At 39.2% G+C, this 20500-nt stretch overlaps 1 protein-coding gene across 4 annotated transcripts in view; it reads left to right on the forward strand.

Annotated features, from left to right (window-relative positions):
- The first annotated feature begins 5843 nt into the window (after positions 1-5843).
- The window catches only part of SLAMF6 (SLAM family member 6), a 45894-nt gene continuing 31237 nt past the window's right edge, over positions 5844-20500 (forward strand). For 2 of the 4 annotated variants that reach the window (XM_011957634.1, XM_011957635.1), the window contains exon 1: positions 5844-5967. In XM_011957634.1, the coding sequence (XP_011813024.1) occupies positions 5919-5967 (49 nt within the window). In that variant the 5' untranslated portion in view covers positions 5844-5918. The remainder of the gene's footprint in view (positions 5968-20500) is intronic. The other 2 variants (XM_011957636.1, XM_011957637.1) reach the window with 1 other exon arrangement.

Raw genomic sequence — 20500 nt, forward strand, 5'->3', positions numbered from 1 at the left:
GACACAGAGTGCTGATTGGTGCATTTACAATCCTTGAGCTAGACACAGAGTCACAGAGTGCTAGTCTTCCAAGTCTCCACTAGGTTAGCCAGATACAGAGTACCAATTGGTGTATTCACAAACCCTGAGCTAGACACAGAGTGCTGATCAGTGCACATATGATCCTCTGGCTAGATATAAAAGTTCTCCAAGTCCCCATCCAGTTGAGGAGCCCAGCTGGCTTCACCCAGTGGATCCTGCACCAGGGCTGCAGGCAGAGCTGCCCGCCAGTCCCCAGCGGCGCCTGCACTCTTCAGCCCTTGGGCTGTCGATGGGACTGGGCACCACAGAGCAGGGGGCAGCACCTGTCTGGGAGGCTCAGGCCATGCCAGAGCCCACTGCAGGGGAAGTAGCTCAGACAGGCAGGCTGCAGGTCCGGAGCTGCAGGTCCCAAGCCCTGCCACACCTGGAGGCAGCTAAACCTGGGGAGAATTTGAGTGCAGTGCCGGCAGGCCAGCACTGCTGGGAAACCCAGCACGACTGCCACAGCTGCTGGCCCGGGTGCTAAGCCCCTCACTGCCCTGGGCTGGCAGTGCCAGCCGGCCGCTCCCTGTGTGGAGCCTGCGCCCGCACCCCCCCTCTGGGAACTCACACTGGCCCCCGAGCGCAGTGGGGAGCCCCGGTTCCTGCCCCCGCCTCTCCGTCCACACCTCCGGGCAAGCAGAGGGAGGGAGCTCTGGCCTTAGCCAGCCCAGAGAGGGGCTCCCACGGTGCTGGTCCCATAACAGGCTGAAGGGCACCTCAAGCGCCGCCAGAGTGGACGCTGAGGCTGAGGAGGTGCTGAGAGTGAGGGCTGCTAGCACTTTGTCACCTATCAATACTCCTGGAGAAAAGCAACCCCAAGACACATAATCTTCAGATTCACCATGGTTGAAATGAAGGAAAAAATGTTAAAGGTAGCCAAAGAGAAAGGTCGGGTTACCCACAAAGGGAAGCCCATCAGACTAAGGGCAGATCTCTTGGCAGAAACCTTACAAAGGAGAATAGTGGGGGCCAATATTCAACATTCTTAAAGAAAAGAATGTACAACCCAGAATGTCATATCCAGCCAAGCTAAGCTTCATAAGCGAAGGAGAAATAAAATCCTTTACAGACAAGCAAATGCTGAGAGATTTTGTCACCATCAGGCCTGTCTTACAAGAGTTCCTGTAGAAACCACTAAACATGGAAAGAAACAACCAGTACTATCCACTGCGAAAACATACCAAATTATAAAGACCATCAACACTATGAAGAAACCGCATCAACTAACAGGTAAAATAACCAGCTAGCATCATAATGACAGGATAAAATTCACACATAACAATATTAACCTTAAACATAAACGGGCTAAATGCCCCAATCAGAAGACACAGGCTAGCAAATTGGATAGAGTCAAGACCCATCGATGTGCTGTATCCAGGAGACCCATCTCACAGGCAATGAGACACATAGGCTCAAAATAAAGGGATGGAGGAATATTTACCAAGCAAATGGAAAGCAAAAAAGAAAAGCAGGGATTGCAATCCTACTCTCTGATAAAACAGACTTTAAAACAACAAAGAAAAGACAAAGAAGAGCATTACATAATGGCAAAGGGATCAATGCAACAAGAAGAGCTAACTATCCTAAATAGATATGCACCCAATACAGATGCACCCAGATTTATAAAGCAAGTTCTTAGAGACCAACAAACAGACTTAGACTACCACACAATAATAATGGGAGACTTTAACACCCCACTGTCAATATTAGATGGATCAACAAGACAGAAAATTAACAAGGATATCCAGGACTTCAACTCAGCTCTGGACCAAGCGGAACTAATAGACATCTACAGAACTCTCCACCCCAAATCAACAGAACATGCATTCTTCTCAGCACCACATTGTACTTAGTCTAAAATTGACCACATAATTAGAAGTAAAACACTCCTCAGCAAATGTAAAAGAATGGAAATCATAACAAACTGTCTCTCAGACCACAGTGCAATCAAATTAGAACTCAGATTAAGAAACTCACTCAAAACCACACAATTATATGGAAACTGAACAACCTGCTCCTGAATGACTACTGGGTAAATAAAAAAATTAAGGCAGAAATAAATAAGTTATTTGAGACCAATGAGAACAAAGACACAATGTACTAGTATCTCTGGTACATAGCCAAAGCAGTATATACAGGGAAACTTATAGCACTAAATGCTCACAAGAGAAAGCAAGAAAAATCTAAAATCGAAACTTAACATCACAATTAAAAGAACTAGAGAAGCAAGAGCAAACAAATTCAAAAGCCAGCAGAAGACAAGAAATAACTAAAATCAGAGCAGAACTGAAGGAGATAGAGACATGAAGTACTCTTCAAAAATCAATGAATCCAGGAGACTTTTTTTTTTTGCAAAGATCAAAATAGATAACTAGCCAGACTAATGAAGAAAAGAGAAGAATCAAATAGACATAATAAAATATGATAAAGGGGACATCACCACTGATCCCACAGAAATACAAACTATCATCAGCGAATACTACAAACACCTCTACACAAATACTAGAAAATCTAGAAGAAATGGATAAATTCCTGGACACATACACCCTCCCAAGATTAAATCAGGAAGAAGTTAAGTCCCTGAACAGACTAATAACAAGCTCTGAATTTGAGGCAGTAATTAATAGCCTACCAACCAAAAAAAAAAAAAAAAGCCCAGAACCAGGGGGATTCACAGCCAAATTCTACCAGAGGTACAAAGAGGAGCTGGTGGCATTCCTTCTGGAACTACTTCAAACAATAGAAAAAGAGGGATTCCTCTCTACTCATTTTATGAGGCCAGCATCATCCTGATACCAAAACATGGCAGAGACACAACAAAAAAAGAAAACTTTAGGACAATTTCCCTGATGAACATCAATGCAAAAATCCTCAATAAAATACTGATAAACTGAATCCAGCAGCATATCAAAAATCTTATCCACCACAATCAAGCTGGCTTCATCCCTGGTATGCAAGGCTGGTTCAATATACACAAATCAATAAATGTAATCCATCACATAAACAGAACCCATGACAAAAAATACATCATTATCTCAATAGATGCAGAAAAGGCCTTTGACAAAATTCAACATCTCTTTATGTTAAAAACTCTCAATAAACTAGGTACTGATGGAACGTATCTCAAAATAATAAGAGCTATTTATGACAAACCCACAGCCATTATCATACTGAATGGGCAAAAGCTGGAAGCACTCCCTTTGAAAACCGGCACAAGACAAGGATGCCCTCTCTCACCACTCCTATTCAACATAGTATTGGAAGTTCTGACCAGGGCAATCAGGCAAGAAAAAGAAATAAAGCACATTCAAATAAGAAGAGAGGAAGTCAAATTGTCTCTGTTTGCAGATGACATGATTGTGTATTGAGAAAACCCCATCGTCTCAGCCCAAAATCTCCTTAAGCTGATAAGCAACTTCAGCAAAGTCTCAGGATACAAAATCAATGTGCAAAAATCACAAGCATTCCTATACACCAAAAATAGACAGACAGAGAGCCAAATCATGAGTGAACTCCCATTCACAATTGCTACAAAGAGAACATAATACCTAGAAATACAACTTACAAGGAATGTGAAGGACCTCTTCAAGAAGTACAAACCACCACTCAAGGAAACAAGAGAGGACACAAACAAATGGAAAAAACATTCCATGCTCGTAGATAGGAAGAATCAACATCATGAAAATGGTCATACTGCCCAAAGTAATTTATAGATTCAATGCTATTCCCATTAAACCACTTGGACTTTCTTCACAGAATTAGAAAAAAATTACTTTAAATTTCATATAGAACCAAAACAAGCCCATGTAGCCAAGACAATTGTAAGCAAAAAGAACAAAGCTGGAGGCAGCACATTACTTGACTTCAAACTATACTACAAGGCTACAGTAACCAAAACAGAATGGTACTGGTACCAAAACAGATATATAGACCAATGGAACAGGACAGAGGCCTCAGAAATAACACCACACATTTACAACCATCTGATCTTTGACAAACCTAGCAAAAACAAGCAATGGGGAAAGGATTCCCTATTTAATAAATGGTGTTGGGGAAACTGGCTAGCAATATGCAGAACTGGATCCCTTTCTTATACCTTATACTAAAATTAACTCAAGATGGATTAAAGACTTTAACGGAAGACCTAAAACCACAAAAACCCTAGAAGGAAACCTAGGCAATACCATTCAGGACATAGTTATGGGCAAAGACTTCAACACCAAAACACCAAAAGCAATGGCAACAAAAGCCAAAATTGACAAAAGGGATCTCATTAAACTAAAGAGTTTCTGCACAGCAAAAGAAACTACCATCAGAGTGAACAGGGAACCTACAGAAAAGGAGAAAATTTTTGCAATCTATCCATTTGACAAAGGGCTAATATCCAGGATCCAAAAAGAACTTAAACAAATGTACAAGAGAAAAACAACCCCATCAAAAAGTGGGCAAAGGATATTAAGACACTTCTCAAAAGAAGACATTTATGGGGCCGAGAAACATATGAAAAAAGCTCATCATCACTGGTCATTAGAGAAATGCAAATCAAAACTACTATGAGATACCATCCCACACCAGTTAGAATGGCAATCATTTAAAAATCAGGAAAAAACAGATGCTGGAGAGAATGTAGAGAAATAGGAACATTTTTACACTGTTGGTGGGAGTATAAATTAGTTCAACCATTGTGGAAGATAGTATGGTGATTCCTCAAGGATGTAGAACCAGAAATACCATTTGACCCAGCAATCCCATCACTGGGAATATACCCAAGGGATTATAAATCATGCTGCTATAAAGAGACATGCACACGTATGTTTATTGCAGCACTGTTCACAATAGCAAAGACTTGGAACCAAACAAAATGCTCATCAATGATAGACTGGATAAAGAAAATGTGGCACATATACACCATGGAATACTATGCAGCCATAAAAAAGGATGAGTTCATGTCCTTTGTAGGGACACGGATGAAGCTGGAAACCATCATTCTCAGCAAACTAACACAAGAAGAGAAAACCAAACACCACATATTCTCACTGATAAGTGGGAGTTGAACAGTGAGAACCCATGGACACAGGAAGGGGAACATCACACACTGGCGTATGTCAGGGGGTGGGGGGCAAGAGGAGAGATAGCATCAGAAGAAATATCTAATGTAGATGATGGGTTAATGGGTATGGCAAGCCATCACAGCACGTGTATACCTATGTAATAAACCTGCACATTCTGCACATGTATCTCAGAACTTAAAGTATAGTAATAAAAAATAAATAAATAAGTAAAAGCATCCCCAAACAGCAAAAAAAAAAGAAAGAAAGAAAGAAAGAAAAAACAAAAAACAGAAGAAGAAGAAAAGAAAAATTAGATGTTTAAAAATTTAGTTTTCTTCTGGCTTGTTGTTAGCTTTATATTTAAGTATTTTTTCTGATATAATTAGAGTGGAATTGTTTTTCTAATTTTATTTTCAGATTACTCAGCGAGTATACACAATTACAATTGAATTTTATATGTTGGTTTTGTATCTTTTCACCTTGCTGAACTGACTTATTTGTTCTAGTAGATTTTAGGTAATTCCTTACAGACTTTTACATATAAGTTTATGAAAGATGCAATAAAGGACTTTATCTTCTTCCCCCCCCCTCCCCGCAAAAAAAAGATTTGTGCAGTTAGTTCAGAAAAAAGTAAACAAAAGATTAACACAGTTAGAAATTAGGATTTTCAGTTAGGAGAAAAAGTTCTCACCACGCCTCTGAGAGGAAGGGGAAGTCTCAGTAAAAAGTATTTTCAGTTTATGACAGAAAAGCAAAACGTTGACTGCCTCAAGGTCTGAAGCACCAGTCTTCACCACGGAAAGCATGTTGTGGCTGTTCCAGTCGCTCCTGTTTGTCTTCTGCTTTGGCCCAGGTAAATGTCAATACAGACCGGTGTAGTCACTGAGTGACTTCCTGGTTTTGTGGCGCTTGCTCAACCTAAATTGTCTGTATACAATTGTCTGTCTGGTTCTCTGCCAAGGGATTGGGGTGGGAAAGGGGACACTCACAGTGTTACCTGATATACTACTACCTCCTCTCAACTTTGGATGTGATAAGCCTGAGATGGTTGTCAGTGAACAATTTCAACTGTGTCTGCATCTAAGAAAGTTATTTGCTAGGGCAGAGGAAATAAGTTTTTGCAAGATAAGACTGTTTGTGGTTTATGACCAGCATCTTGTGTTATAAAGAGTACCAAGATCAAGAAAATAAGCCCTCATACCGATTTAGCTACTATCATACTGTGAACCTCAGGGAGGTTACTTATCCTTCCTGAACCTCACTATCCTCATCTAAAATATTAAAATCCTATTTTTCAGCTGAGCCAAATTTTCTGGGCCCAACCGAACACACTAAAAATAATCCTCTCACCTTTTGCTCGTTGCGAAAAAAAAAAAAAAAGGTTTCCATCTCTCCCCTCCTTTAGTGCAAATAAGGACTAGCTAGTCCAGCAATGCATGGCATTGAGAAAAGCACAGCAATATGGCATTGCTTTTCTCACAGCAATATGGCAGTGAGAAAAGAATGAACTGATCCAACTGGCTTCTTGTTCCCTCCTGTCCATTATATGGAGAAGATGAAGATTCGTGTCATATTTAGGGAACTACAAATGGTCCAAGGGAGACAAAGTGTAGCATTCAGGCAGAGATAGGCCAGGAGACAACGGAAACCTAGCCCAGAGCTAGCCCAGGGTAGCGGATGAAAGTAGGAAGCATTCACTGAGTGCTTATTGTATTTCAAGTATTGTGCCAGGTGCTGTACACACGTTATGAGTCTCATGAGAATTCTATGAATTTATACTATTATTATCTCCATTTTAAAATAAAGAACTGAGGTGAAGTTCACTTAAATAATTTGCCCAAATTTCATTAGCCAGCATGCGGCAAGCTCTTGTAATAGTTCTGAGGAACAATGACAGTTGAATGAGTATGGCGGCAGCATAAAAGAAAGAAGGGACCGAAGCAAGAGATCCCATCAATATGGAGTTAAGTAGATTAATTGGCAATTGGAATGAGGGGAAAGGAATAAATAAATATTCATCAAGCGCCTACTGAATGCTTGGCACTGTTCTAATTTGAGTGAATACATCATGAGTGAAGCAAGCAAAAATTCCTGCTCTCATAGAGTTAACATTTTAGCAGGAGACAACCCGTAAAAAAAGATAAACAAGTAAAATAGTGTATTCGGTAGTGATAAGGCATAAATAAATCAAGTAGGAAAGGAAGAGATGAAATATGGTAAAGAGGGCAGTGAAATTTCAAACAGGATAGGCAAAGAAAGTGACAAAATTGGAAGGTGGACAGCAGCCACAGGAGGAAGGTGAGTTCAATTTTGGACCTACTGATTTTAGGATGTCAGTGTTCTATCCATGAGGAAGTTACGTGAAAGTTCCTGGGAACTTAGGACTAGGGGTAGGGCTGAGGCTAGAGACTTAAAAAATCAATGGCATAGAGATATGTTACATTGAGGAGAAAACTGGAATGAGTACAGAACTTTGGGAAATACACATAAAATGCAGAAAGAGAGAGAATTCTTTCTTTCATTCAAGAGCCACCTCCTGACCTGGGAGCAGAATCTTGAGTTTTTGCTTCATTTTTACCTCCCTGCAAAATTAATTCCACCTCTAGAATAAAATATTCTGAACGTCCTCATGTTAAAACTCCTCTTCTTCTCCCTATTTCCATGAATACTTCTTATAATGACCCTATGAAATACACAGTGCTCCAATCTCCACTTCACAGATGGGGAAAGAAGGCACAGAACACTTAAGTAACTTGCTCACTGCCCCACACTTTTAGGGGAAATGGGTATAGAAAGAGAAACACATTTGAATGAGTTTTCAGGAGGCAGATGCAGGTGTTCTGAGACCCAGGAGGAGAGAAGTGGCTGCTAGAATTGGAAATCAGGAAGCCTGGCTCTGGAGTCTGTGTTTATAACCCCTTCATTGCACTACTTAGCTTACACACAGTCATATATTCATACAAATGCATACATAATTAGAAAATGTGAGGCTAGCAAAAAAATAAATAAATAAATAAGCAGGGGACCTTGATAGAGAAAAACACGGGGACCTGCTTTGGACGGAGTGATGAAAAAAGGACTTTCTGGAAAAGTAACGTCTCATCTGATATTTAAAGGGTGTGAAAAGTTAAACAGGAAAAGTCAAATGAAGAAGCTTTTAAGGCAGAGAGAATCAAGTGTACAAAAGCTCTGATACAGGAAAGAGCCTGGAGTGGTTTAGGAAGGGAAAGAAGACCACTGTTGCAAAAGTGTGGGGCAAATGAAATCAATCTTGGAAACAACCATGAAAAACAATGACTCACACCAGCCTACATTTTTTCAAGTGGGTTGGGCACTATCCTGACTCCTTTTAGAAAATTTAGCTGAAAAGACAAACCATATTGAGAAATAATCCCATTTCCTTTAACTCAAGCCCTGGGTGGCAAAACTAACAGAACAAAACAATAATTATAACTAAAATCAAGCATCATGACATCCTAGAGAAAATAAATCTCATTTGTTTCTTCATTTCAATTTTTATAGATGGAAAATTGTCAAACTTAAATATGCATATAAATTACTTGGGAGAATCTTACTAAAATGCTGATTCTGGAATAGGGAATAAGATTCTGCATTTCTTTTTTTTTTTTTGAGACGGAGTCTTGCTCTGTCGCCCAGGCTGGAGTGCAGTGGCCGGATCTCAGCTCACTATAAGCTCCGACTCCTGGGTTTACGCCGTTCTCCTGCCTCAGCCTCCCGAGTAGCTGGAACTACAGGCGCCCGCCACGTCGCCCGGCTAGTTTTTTGTATTTTTTAGTAGAGACGGGGTTTCACCGTGTTAGCCAGGATGGTCTCGATCTCCGGACCTCGTGATCCGCCCGTTTCGGCCTCCCAAAGTGCTGGGATTACAGGCTTGAGCCACCGCGCCCGGCCAGATTCTGCATTTCTAACAGGCTCCCAGGTGACACCAATGCTGCCTAACCATGGACCACACTGAGCAACAAGGTTCTAAATTCCACTGAACTTCAGTCACACTGGGATTGTAGGGAGGAAGAAATAGGAACTAACTTTGAGTGTGTTTGCAGGAAGCAGACATAGGTATTCTGATGTCCAGGAGAGAGCAGTGGTTGGCAATGTAAGTAAAACAAACACATAAGGGCTGATTCTGAGGTTGAGTCAAAATGTGCAATGCTCTTCTGTGAAGAGATTGTGACCTGATGGCCCCCTCAGCAGTGTTATCTACTTTTTACCAACCGTCCACATCTTCAAATGTTTGTTGTGCTCAACAGGTAGAGAGCTGTTTTTATATTTTTTCATTATCCTCAAAGACACATGTTTTTCCACCTCTCAGAAATCTACAATCTCCAATATGGCTTCCAGGCATTCAGGCCTCTGTTTTTGGTCCCTTAAACCCAGATTCAGCTTTGGTTGTTTCTCTGTTCACACTCAGACATTTTTTATTAAGGTGAAATTCTTATAACACAATGTAATAATTTTAAAGTGACATTTTGTACATTCACAATGTTGTGAAACCACAACTTCTATTATTCTAAAACATTTTCATCACCCCAAAAGGAAACCCTGTACCCACTAAGCAGTCATTTCCCATTCTCCCCTCCCCCTAGCCCCTGGCAAATACTGATCTGCTTTCTGTCTCTGTGGGTTTACCTATTCTGGATAATTTCATATAAATGAAATCATAAAATATATGACCTTTCGTGTCTGACTTCTTTCACTTAGCATCATGTTTTCCAGGTTCATCCATGTTGTACCATGTATCAGTACTTCATTCCTTTTTGGCTGAATAGTATTTTATATTCTGTATATACTACATTTTATTTATCCATTCATCTATCAGAGGACATCTGGGTTGTTTTTGCCTTTAGGCTTTTGCGAATAGTGCTATTATGTATACAAGTATTTGACTCCCTCTTTTTAACTTATCTGGGTATATACCTAGGAATGGAATTGTTGGGTCATATAATTCTATGCTTAACATTTTGGGAAATTGACAAACTGTTTTCCACAATGGCTGTACTATTTTACATTTTCACTAGCTGTGTACAAGAGTTATAATTTATCCACATCCTCATCAACACTTGTTTTTTCCTTTTTAAAAAAATTATTATCACCATTCTAATAGGTGTCAAGTGGTATCTTATTGTGGTTTTGATTTGCATTTTCCCAATAACAAATGATTTTGAGCATCTTTTCAAGTGTTTATTGGCCATTTGTATATCCTCTTTGGAGAAATGTCTATTCAAGTCCTTTGCCCATTTTAATTGAATTATTTGTCTTTTTGCTATTGAATTATAAGAGTTGTTCATATATTCTTGAAACCAGACCTTTATATATGATCTGAAAATATTTTCTCCCATTCTGTAGGTTATCTTTTCACTTTCTTAATAATGTTCTTTGATGCACAAAAGTCTTTAATTTTGATGAAGTACAATTTACCTATTTTTATCTTTTTTTCTTTTTTATCATTTTATTTTAAGTTCCAGGATACATGTGCAGGATGTGCAAGTTTGTTACATAGGTAATCATGTGTCCTGGTGGTTTGCTGCACCTATCAACCTCACCTAGGTATTAAGCCCTGCATACATTAGCTGTTTTTCCTGATGCTCTCTCTCCCCACTGCCTCATCCCCGACAGGCCCCAGTGTGTGTCATTCCCCTCCTTGGGACCATGTGTTCTCATTGTTCAACTCCCACTTATAGAACATGTGGTGTTTGGCTTTCTTTTCCTGCATTAGCTTGCTGAGAATAATGGGTTCTGGCTTCATCCATGTCCCTACAAAGGACATGATTTCATTCCTTTGTATGGCTGCACAGTATTCCATGGTGTATACGTACCACATTTTCTTTACCCACTCTATCACTGATGGGCATTTGGGTTGATTTCGTGTCTTTGCTATTGCAAATAGTGCTGCAATGAAGATACATGTGCAATGAACATGTACATACACATATCTTTGTAACAGAATGATTTATATTCTTTTCGGTATATATCCAGTAATGGGATTGCTGGATCAAACTGTCTTTCTGCCTCTAGGTCTTTGAGGAGTCCCCACATTGTCTTCCACAATAGTTGAACTAATTTACATTCCCACCAACAGTGTAAAAGAGTTTCTATTTCTCCACAGCCTCACCAGCATCTGTTTTTTCTTGACTTTTTAATAATTGCCATTCTGACCTGTGTGAGATGGTATCTCATTGTAGTTTTGATGTGCATTTCTCTAATGACCAGTGACGTTGAGCTTTTTTTCATATGTTTCTTGGCCACATAAATGTCTTCTTTTTTTTAACACATGAAGAGTAAGTTTAATGAAATTCATAGTTATAGATATTCAGAAAATATTTGTTGGAGGAACTAATGAATACATTTTTTTCTTTTAATTTTTATTTTTAGTTCTGGGGTACATGTGCAGGATGTGCAGGTTTGTTACATAGGTAAACCTGTGCCCTGGTGGTTTGCTGCACCTATCAACCCATCACCTAGGTATTAAGCCCAGCATGCATTATCTATTTTCCTTAATGCTCTCCCTCCTGCAACCCCACTTCCCAAGAGGCCCCAGTGCGTGTTGTTTCCCTTCCTGTGTCCATGTGTTCTCGTTGTCCAGCTCCCACTTACAAGTGAGAACAGCCAGTGTTTGGTTTTCTGTTCTTGCATGAGTTTGCTGAGGATAATGGCTTCCAGCTTTATCCACATCTCTGCAAAGGACATGATCTCTTTCCTTTTGATGGCTGCACAGTATTCCATGGTGTATATGTTCCACATTTTCTTTATCTGATCTGTCATTGATGGGCATTTGGGTTGATTCCAGGTCTTTGCTATTGTGAATAGTGCTGCAATGAACATATACATGCATGTATCTTTGTAACAGAGTGATTTATATTCCTTTGGGTATATACCCAGAAATGGGATTGCTAGGTCAAATGGTATTTCTGGTTCTAGATCTTTGAGGATTCCCACACTGTCTTCCACAAAGATTGAACTAATTTACATTCTCACCAACAGTGTCGAAGTGTTCCTGTTTCTCCACAACCTCACCAGCATCTGTTGTTTCTTGACTTTTTCATAATCGCTATTCTGACTGCCATGAGATGGTATCTCATTGTGGTTTTCATTTGCATTTATCTAATGATCAGTGATATTGAGCTTTTTTCACATGTTTGTTGGCTGCATGAATGTCTTCTGTTAATGTCTGTTAATGTCCTTTGCTCACTTTTTAATGGGGTTGTTTGACTTTTTTCTTGTAAATTTGTTTGAGTTCCTTGTAGATTCTGGATATTAGACCTTTATCAGATGAATAGATTGCAAAAAATTTCTCCCACTCTGTAGGTTGCCTATTGGCTCTGATAATAGTTTCTTTTGCTATGCAGAAGCTCTTCAGTTTAGTTAGATCCCATTTGTCAATTTTTCCTTTTGTTGCAATTGCTTTCAGTGATTTCATAATGAAATCTTTGCCCATGCCTATGTCCTGAATGGTATTGCCTAGATTTTATTCTAGGGTTTTTATAGTTTTGAGTTTTACATTTAAGTCTTTAATGTACTTTTTTTTTTTTTTTGAGATGGAGTTTCACTCTGTCACCCAGGCTGTAGTGCAGTGGCGTAATCTCGGCTCACTTCAAGCTCTGCCTCCCAGGTTCACACCTTTCTCCTGCCTCAGCCTTCCAAGTAGCTGGGACTATAAGCGCCCGCTACCATGCCCAGCTAATTTTTTGTATTTTTAGTAGAGACCGGGTTTCACCATGTTAGCCAGCATGGTCTCAATCTCCTGACCTCATGATCCACCTGCCTCGGCCTCCCAAAGTGCTGGGATTACAGGTGTGAGCCACTGCACCTGGCCTGTCCTTAATCTATCTTGAGTTAATTTTTGTATAAAGTGTGAAGAAGGAGTCCAGTTTCAATTTTCTGCATATGGATAGCCAGTTCTCTCAGCACCAGTTATTAAATAGGGAATCCTTTCCCCATTGGTTGTTTTTGTCAGGTTTTTTGAAGATCAGATAGTGGTAGATGTGCAGTCTTATTTATGGGTTCTCTATTCTGTTCCATTGGTCTATGTGTCTGTTTTTGTACCAGTACCATGCTGTTTTGGTTATTGCAGCCTTACAGTATAGTTTGAAGTCCAGTAGCATGATGCCTCCAGCTTTGTTCTTTTTGCTTAGGATTGTCTTGGCTATATGAGCCCTTTTTTGGTTCCATATAAATTTTAAAATAGTTTTTTCTAGTTTTGTGAAAAATGTCGTTGGTAGTTTAATGGGAATAGTAGTGAATCTATTGATTACTTTGAGCAATATGGTCATTTTCATGATGTTGATTTTTCCTATCCATTAGCACAGAATATTTTTCCATTTGTTTGTGTCCTCTCTGGTTTCCTTGAGCAGTGGTTTGTAGTTCTTTTTCAAGAGGTCCTTCACTTCCTTTGTTAGCTGTATTCCTAAGGATTTTATTCTATTTGTAACAATTGTGAATGGGAGTTCATTCATGATTTGGTTCTCTGCTTGCCTGTGTGTGGTGTATAAGAATGCTTATAACTTCTGCATTGATTTTGTTTCCTGAGACCTTGCTGAAGTTGCTTGTGAGCTTAAGAAGCTTTTGGGTTGAGATGATGGGGTTTTCTAGATATAGGATCATGTCATCTGCAAACAAAGATAACTTGACTTCCTCTCTTCCTATTTGAATACGCTTTATTTCTTTCTCTTGCCTGATTGCCCTGGTCAGAACTTCTAATACTATGCTGAATAGGAGTGGTGAGAGAAGGCATCCTTGTCTTGTGCTGGTTTTCACAAGAACTGCTTCCAGCTTTTGCCCATTCAGTATAATATTGGTTGTCAGTTTGTCATAAATGCCTCTTATTGTTTTTTAAGATATGTTCCATCAATACCTAGTTTGTTGAGAGTGCTTAACATGAGGGGATGTTAAATTTTATAAAAGGCCTTTTCTGTGTCTATTAAGATAATCTGTGGTTTTTATCTTTAGATCTGTTTATGTGATGAATTACATTCATTGATTTGCCTATGTTGAACCAGCCTTGCATCCCAGCAATACAGCCAACTCGATCAGGGTGGATAATCTTTATGATGTGCTGCTGCATTTGGTTTGCCAGTATTTTACTGAGAATTTTTGCATCCATGTCCATCAGGGATATTGGCCTGAAGCTTTCTTTTTTGTTGTATCTCTGCCAGGTTTTGGTATCAGAATGATACTGGCCTCATAAAATGAATTAGAGAGGAGTCCCTCCTTTTCAATTGTTTGGAATAGTTTCAAAAGAAATGGTGCCAGGTCCTCTTGTACCTCTGGTAGAATTCAGCTGTAAATCCTTCTGGTGCTGAACTTTTTTTTTTTTTAGACTATTTTTTACTGCCTCAATTTCAGAATTTGTTATTGGTCTATTCAGAGATTCAGCTTCCTCCTGGTTCAGTCTTGGGAGAGTGTATGTGTCCAGGAATTTAGCCACTTCTTCTAGATTTTCTAGGTTATGTGCATAGAAGTATTTATAGTATTCTCTGATGATTGTTTTTATTTTATTGTTTTTATTTCTGTGGGGTCAGTGGTGATATCCTCTTTAACAGTTTTTATTGTCTATTCGATTCTTTTCTCTTTTCTTCTTTATTAGTCTAGCTAACCTGCAGTCTATCTATATTATTAGTTTTTGCAAAAAAAAAAAAATACAGATTCTGGACTCCTTGATTTTTTGAAGCATTCTTCTTGTCTCTATCTCCTTCAGTTCTGCTCTGATCTTGATTGTTTCTTGTCTTTTGCCAGCTTTGGAGTTTGTTTGCTTTTGGTTCTCCAGTTCTTTTAGTTTTAATGTTAGCATTTCAATTTGAGAGCTTTCTAGGTTTTTGATATGGGCATTTAGTGCTCTAAATTTCCCTCTTAACAGCTGCTTTAACTGTGTCCAGAGATTCTGATACATTGTCTCTTTGTTCTCATTGGTTTCAAAGAACTTCTTGCTTTCTGCCTTAATTTCATTATTTAACCAGGAGTCATGCAGGAACAGGTTGTTCAATTTCTATGTAGCTGTGTGGTTTTGAGTGAGTTTCTTTGTCTTGAGTTCTAATTTAATTATGCTGTGATCTGAGAGACTGTTTGTTATGATTTCAGTTCTTTTGCATTTGGTGAGGAGTGTTTTACTTCCAATTATGTGATCGATTTTAGAGTAAGTTCCATATGGCAATGCATGGAATGTGTATTCTGTTGTAGGATGGAGAGCTCTGTAAAGGTCTATCAGGTCCACTTGAGCTGAGTGATCTAGAGCTGAGTTCAAGTACTGAATATCTTTGTTAATTTTCTGTCTCAATGATCTGTCTAATATTGACAACGGGGTGTTAAAGTCTCCCACTATTACTATGTGGGAGTCTATGTCTCTTTGTACGTCCCTAAGAGCTTATTTCATGAATCTGCTCTTGTATTGGGTGCATACATATTTAGGATAGTTCTTCGTGTTGAATTGAACCCTTTGCTATGCCTTTCTTTGTCTTTTTTGGTCTTTATTGCTTTAAAGTATACTTTGTCAGAAACTAGGATTGCAATCCCTGCTTTTTTCTGCTCTCCATTTGCCTGGTAGATTTTCCTCTATCCCTTTATTTTGAACTTATGCATGTCTTTGCATATGAGTCTCTTAAATACAGCACACCAATGGGTCTTCACAATTTACCCAGCTTACCATTCTGTATCTTTTAATTGGGGCACTTAACACATTTACGTTTAAAGTTAGTATTGTTATGTGTGAATTTGATCCTGTCATCATGATTTTGAAGACTGGTTGATGTAGTTGCTTCACAGTTTCATTGGTCTTCAGTGTGTGCTTCAGTATGTTTTGTAGTGGCTGATAATGGCTTTTCCTTTCCATATTTAGTGCTTCCTTCAGGAGCTCTTGCAAGTCAAGCCTGGTGGTAGATGAATTCCCTCAGCATTTAACTGTCTGAAAAATATTTTATTTCTCCTTTGCTTATGAAGCTTCATTTGGCCAAATACGAGATTCTAGGTTGAAAATTCTTTTCTTTAAGAATGTTGAATATTGGTCCCCAATCTCTTCTGGCTTGTAGAATTTCTGCTGGAAGGCCTGATGTTATTCTGATGGGCTTCCCTTTGTAGGTGACTTGGCCTTTCTCTCTGGCTGCCCTTAACATTTTTTCCTTCATTTTGACCTTGGAGATTGTGGTTGATCCTCTCACGGAGTATCTTACTGGAGTTCTTTGTATTTCTTGAGTTTGAATGTTTGCCTGTCTTGCTAGGTTGGCCGAAGTCTCTTGCATGATATCCTGAAGTATGTTTTCCAACTTTGTTTCATTCACCCTGTCTCTTTCAGGTACAATAATCAGTTGTAGGTTTGGTTTCTTTACATAATCCCATAATTCTCAGAGGTTTTGTTTTGTTTGTTCCTTTTCATTCTTTTTTTCTCTAATCTTGTCTGCCTATTTTATTTCAGCAAGATAGTCTTCAATCTCCGAAATTCTTTCCTCCACTTGGTCTATTTGGCTACTGATACTTATGATTGCATTGTGATGTTTTCATGTTGTGTTTTTCAGTTCCTTCAAGTCATTTATGTTCCTCTCTAAACTGTTTTTTTCTGGTTAATAGGTCCTGTAATGTTTTATCATGATTCTTAGGTTCTTTGCATTGAGTTAGAACACATACCTTTAGCTCAGCAAAGTTCATTATTATCCACTCTCTGAAGCCTACTTCTGTCAGTTCATCCATCTCAACCTGAGCCCAGTTCTATGCCCTGCTGGAGAGGTGTTACAGTCATTTGGAGGAGAAGAGGCACTCTGGCTTTTTGAGTTTTCAGCATTTTTTAATTGATTCTTTCTCATCTTCCTGAGTTTATCTAGCTTTGATCTTTGAGTCTGCTGATCTTTGGATGGGGTTTTTGTGGGGACATTTTTGTTGATGCTGTTGTTGTTGCTTTCTGTTTGTTTTTCTTTTAGCAGTCAGGACCCTCTTCTGCAAGGCTGCTGCAGTTTGCTGGGGGTCCACTCCAGACCCTATTCATCTCGGTCCCTCCCCATCCTGGAGGTGTCATCAGTGGAGGCTGCTGAACAGCAAAGATGGCTGCCTGCTTCTTCCTCTGGGAGCTTCGTCCAAAAGGGGCACCAAACTGATGATAGTGGGAGTGCTCCTGTATAAAGTGTCTGGTAACCCCTCTTGGGGAGTCTCACCCAGTCAGGAGTCACATTGGATAAGGGACCCACTTAATGAAGCATTCCGTGTGTCCCTTGGCAGAAAGGGTGTGCTGGGATGGGGGGATCCTCCTTATCCAGACTGCCCAGATTCCTCAGAGCCAGCAGGGGAAAAGACTAAGTCTGCTGATCCACAGAGTCCACAGCCCCACTACCAACAGGGGTTCAATCCATAAACGAGTTCTATCCATAAACGCTTGGCTGGAGTTGCTGAAATTCCCACAGGGAGGCCCCACTCAGTGAGAAGGGATGAGTCTACATCCAGCCTAAAGAGGCAACCTGGCCACAGTCTGCCACAGCTGCTGTGCTGCACCCTGGGGAATTCCTTCTGGGTCCAAATTGCCCAGTCCCTCTGGCACTGGCAGGGGAAAACAGCAGACGGAAGCTGCAGTGATGGCTGCTGCCCCTCCCCCAGGAACTCAGTAGTCTCAGGCAGTCTGCAGCCAAGTGGTGCCTGAGAATGTACACAGCTCTGTGCTTGGGATCCAAGGTCCTTGTGGTATTGGCTCATGAGGGGATCTCCTGGTCCATGGATTGCACAAATCCATGGAAAAAGCACGGTTTCCTGGGTGGGGTAGCACAATCACTCACCACCTCCCTTGGCTGGAAGTGGGAGCACCCCTTGTCCCATGCAGCTTCCTGGTGGGCTGTCGTTCCACCCTGCTTTTCTTCACTCCCTGTGGGTCATGCCAACCACCTAGTTAGTCCCAATGAGTGAACCTGGATACCTTAGCTGCTGGTGCAGGATTCACTCACTGTTTTTGTTCTTCTCAGTGGGATCCTCCAACCACAGCTGCTTCTAGTCAGTCATCTTGGCCCCTCCCCGCATTTTATCTTTTCTTACTCATGCTTTCGGTATCATATATCAGAATCCCTTTCCAAATCCAAAATCATGAATATCTATCATTATGTTTTCTTCTAAGAGTTTTAGCTCTTATATTTAGGTGATCGATATATTTTGAGTTAATTTTTGCATATAATGAGAGGAAGAAGTCCAACTTCATGCTGTTGTATGTGGATATCCAGTTGTCCCAGCACCATCTGTTAAAGAGAGCAATCCCTCTCTATTGAATGATCTTAGCACTCTTGTCAAAAATCACCTGGCCATAAATGTTTTGGTTTATTTATGGACTCTCAATTTAATTTCATATAGACATCTATATGTCTATCTTTATGCCAGTGCCACACTGTTTTGATTACCATATCTGTATCAGTTTTGAAATTGGAAAGTGAGTCCACAAATTTTGCTTTTCTTTTACAATATTGTTTTGGCTATTGGGACATCTTGAAATCACATATAAATTTGAGAATTAGCTTTTCCATTTATGAAAAAAATCAAAATTTTGATAAGGATTGCACTGACTCTATAAATTGCTTTGGGTGGTATTGGCATATTAATATTATCTTCCAATTCATGAACATAGGATGTATTTCCATTTATTTACATTTTCTTTCTTTCAGAAATGTCATTTAGTTTTCAGTGTATTATCTTGAACCTCTCTGGTTAAGTTATTGCCAGGTATTTTGTTCTTTTGAATGCTACTGTGCGTGGATCTGCTTTTCTTAACTTCTTTTTCAGATTGTTCATTGCTAGTGTGTGGGAACAGAACTGATTTTTATATATCGATCTTGTATCTTACAACTTTGCTGAATTTATTTATTAGCTCTGATCATTTTTGTGGATTCTTTAGGATTTTCTATTTTCAAGGTCATGTTATCTGTGAGTAGGAATAGTTTTACTCATTATTTTTCAATGGAGATGCATTTTATTCTTGCCTAATTGCTCTGGCTAGAACTTCCAGTTCAATATTAAATAGAAGTGGTGAGACTGGGCACTGTTGCCTTTTCATGATGTTAGTTGAAAGGCTTTTAGTCTTTTATGCTTGAGTAAAATGTTAGCTGTGGGTTTTCATAAATGCCTTTTATCAGACTGAGGAAGTTCCCTTCTATTTCTAGATTCTCAAGTGTTTTTATTAAAAGAGTGCTGGATTTTTTCAAATGTTTTTTCTGTATCAACTAAGATGGTCATTTTTCTATTTTCTCCATTCTGTTAATATCATATACTGCATTGACTGATTTTCATGTATTGAACCAGTTTTGCATTTCTGAGATAAATTTCACTTGGTCATGGTGTATAATCCCTTTAATATGAGCTGGATTCAGTTTGTTAGTATTCTGTTGAGAGTTTTTGCATCAATATTCGTAAAGGATATCGATCTGTAGTTTTCTTTTTTCTGATATCTTTGGCTTTGGTATCAGGGTAATACTGACCTAATAAAATGAGTGAGGAAGTGTCTTTTTCCTCTTCTGTTTCTGAGAAGAGCTTGAGAATAATTGATGCTAATTATTCCTTGAATAATTAGTAGAATTCACCAGTGAAGCCATCTGGCTTTTCTTTATCAGGAGGTTTTTGAGTACTGATTCAATCTCTTTTCTTGTTATAGGTCCTCTTTAATTTTTTATTTCTTCTTAAGTTAGTCTTGGTATTTTATGTGTTTCCAGAAATCTGTTTCATCTAGGTTATTCAATTTGTTGGCATATAGTTATTTAAAGTGTTCTTTTAATCCTTTTAATTATTATTTCTGTAAGATCTGTAGTAATGTCTCCACTTCCATTTCTAATTTTAGTAATTTGAGTCTTTTCTCTTTTTTTCTTTGTCAATCTAGCTAAAGGTTTGTCAATTTTGTTGATCTTTTCAAAGAACCAACTTTTGGTTTCATTGATTATCTCTCTTGTTTTTCTATACTCCATGTTATTTATCTCTGCTCTAATTTTTATTATTTTCTTCATTCTAATAGCTTTGGGTTTAGTTTGCTCTTCTTTATCTAGTTTTTTAAGGTATAAATTCCCTCCTTCTTTATGTTTTTATTATACTTTAAGTTCTAGGGTACACGTGCACTTTTTGCAGGTTTGCTACATAGCAAACATGTGCCATGGCACATTTGCTACATGTGCCATGTTGGTTTGCTGCACCCATCAACTCATCATTCACATGAGGTATTTCTCTTAATGCTATCCCTCCCCCAGCTCCCCACTCCCTGAGAGGCCCCAGTGTGTGATGTTCCCCAGTGTTCTCATTGTTCAATTCCCACTTATGAGTGAGAACATGTGGTGTTTGGTTTTCTGTCCTTGGGATAGTTTGTTGAGAATGATGGTTTCCAGCTTTATCCATTTCCCTGCAAAGGACATGAACTCATTCTTTTTTTTTTTTTTTTT

This window comes from Colobus angolensis, unplaced genomic scaffold, assembly GCF_000951035.1.
Source record: "Colobus angolensis palliatus isolate OR3802 unplaced genomic scaffold, Cang.pa_1.0 Scaffold447, whole genome shotgun sequence".
NCBI lineage: Eukaryota > Metazoa > Chordata > Mammalia > Primates > Cercopithecidae > Colobus > Colobus angolensis.